At 32.9% G+C, this 2,261-nt stretch overlaps 1 protein-coding gene across 1 annotated transcript in view; it reads right to left on the bottom strand.

The window, feature by feature from the left end:
* LOC108777461 (protein FAM98A) overlaps positions 1-1,904 on the bottom strand; it is a 5,053-nt gene extending 3,149 nt beyond the window's left edge. Inside the window, exons 1-4 of the mRNA XM_018544370.1 lie at positions 1,678-1,904; positions 1,201-1,567; positions 808-1,098; positions 416-714 (exon numbers count right to left, since the gene is read on the bottom strand). Coding sequence (XP_018399872.1) covers positions 416-714; positions 808-1,098; positions 1,201-1,567; positions 1,678-1,715 — 995 coding nt within the window. The 5' untranslated portion in view covers positions 1,716-1,904. The remainder of the gene's footprint in view (positions 1-415; positions 715-807; positions 1,099-1,200; positions 1,568-1,677) is intronic.
* Between the last annotated feature and the right edge of the window lie 357 nt (positions 1,905-2,261).

Raw genomic sequence — 2,261 nt, 5'->3', positions numbered from 1 at the left:
TTATATTAGATAATATCATTTAAAGTATTAAAGGTTTAAATTATTAGGTTACATTATTAGATAATCATTTTAATTTAGAATGGTACAAATTTTTGGGGTCAATTTTCAAAGGATGATATTTATTGGGTTTTTTATTTTCTGATTAGGTAATCGTTTTAATTTTGATAGGTTCAATTTTTATAGTTTTCATTTACTTTTCGTGGTACATAACATAGATTTAATTATCTTTTGATTATAATCTCAGTCCTGCTTTCTAAATTTTTTGAAGTGGAATCTCACTCTAAGGAATAAAAATTGCACCAGTCTTGAAAAAGAACGATTCAATTTTCAATCTTTAAGAATGAAATTTTACTCTTTAAAGTGAAATATATATTCTAAAAATTTTAGAGAACATATTATTATTTTATTAACTTACTGAAATGATTGCGGTCCTTGAACTCTATCCTTCTGCCATGGTGGCATCTCTGGTGGAGGTGGTTCTTGTTCGTATGGTCTACCACCTCTGTCCGGAACCATTCCAATAAGAACGCTGTTGATTTTACTTCGTGTGTTCTTGCGAACACTCGCATTACTTGTTTTCTCAATTATTGCTAGATCATCTCTAGCTGCTAGTAAATCGGCCAGTGTTACTCTTGGTTCATTTTTCAAAGTCTTTCTTCTCTCCTCATATTTATTGTTTATTTCAGTTTCCCTTGACTTTATTCTGTCAGACCACTATAAGAGAAATCGCATAATTTTAAATAAAATGATCATCAAATATATCAGTCTATATGTATAAAGAAATATTTTTAAAACATTTGTTCTTACCAAAAATGATTGAACTGTAACATCAAGACGTTTGAGCAACAACTCACGGCGAATTATATATTCCTTGTGCATTTCTTCTTGCAGCTTACCTAGTTTCTCCCATTGTTTAGCAGAGAGTTCGACATCTATAAGTGGTTTATCTAAATAATTAGGTGGTACAGTCTTTAGAATTTCTAATAATTTAGTTTCTAGTCGTGAAAACAATAATTCAGACGAAATATTATCCGGTGGCTTTTGAAACTTTAGTGTAACCAGCATATTTTTCAAAGTTCTCGCAGTGTCACTTTCATCCTGTAAACATTATATATATATATATATATATATCATTTTATTAAAATCTTTGAAAAAATGTTAGAATAATAACAATTAAAATACTATGTTAAAACTACTTACAATGGTGACTTCTATTTGATTTGTTTCTTTAGGACATTTTACCTCTAATAATTTACAAGCCATAAGCTCTGCCGCTAAAAATTCTATTAGAATAGCTCTTTCAGATTCATTAGCTAGTCTTTGATTCATATGTCCAGTTATCAGTTTCTCATTCATGCACCCTATTTCTTTAAGAAAGAAACTTAATTCTAAAAGGAAGGAACTAGCATCGTCTGAGCTTGCTGTAGCATTAACAGTTTCATCTATATCTATAAATGTCGCCAATTGCTCAGAAAACCAGTTTATAAGACTAGTAAAATCCGGCGATTTTGCGCCAAGTTTTAGAGCATTCGACAGTTTGTTGGTATCAAGCATCGGCCCAGTGTATCTGTAAAATCATTAAAAATTTATTCTTTTGGTAAAAAATCTAAAAGTACAAGTACATTGTCATAATATAAAAATGCTTTAGCCTGAATATCTAAATCTTCAATTATTCACCCAACATCTTGGAACATCTGCAACAGCTTGTCCTCCATATCGACCGTGCGCCTTTCGAGGGTTTCAGATATTACAAAGTAAGATATGTAATAAGTATATATCGTGTATGTATTATTTGGAAATTAATGCAGAGACGCTACGGTTGAAACGTTTCGTCGCTTTGATTTCCCTAATTCCTCGACGTCGATGTTTCAATGCACAGAACCGGGTACCGGTTATGACATAGATTAAATTGCACAATAAGAAGAATCCTAACATTCCTAACAGCTCGGAGACCAATACAACCTGTTTTCAATGGGCGCATTCAGCAGAAAAAAGCGCTACGAGAGCGCTCGCTGTTATTGGTATATTCTTCCAGATTTAAAATTCTGATTGGATGATCTAGAAGAATACACCAATAACAGCGAGCGCTCTCGTAGCGCTCTTTTCTGCTGAATGAGCCCAATGCTTCTTTTAAAGCCGTAATCATACTAGCGATTGCGCGATTGTGATTGACGATTGAGGATTACTTCTCAACCAATCGGAACAAAGCAATCGGCGACTGCTTTGCTCTGATTGGTTGAAAAGTAATCCTCAATCGTCAA

This window comes from Cyphomyrmex costatus, unplaced genomic scaffold (genome assembly GCF_001594065.2).
Source record: "Cyphomyrmex costatus isolate MS0001 unplaced genomic scaffold, Ccosl1.0 scaffold430, whole genome shotgun sequence".
In the NCBI taxonomy this organism is placed as follows: Eukaryota; Metazoa; Arthropoda; class Insecta; order Hymenoptera; family Formicidae; genus Cyphomyrmex; species Cyphomyrmex costatus.
The sequence above is the reverse complement of the archived record's forward strand: the minus strand, read 5'-3'. Positions and strand labels throughout refer to the sequence as shown.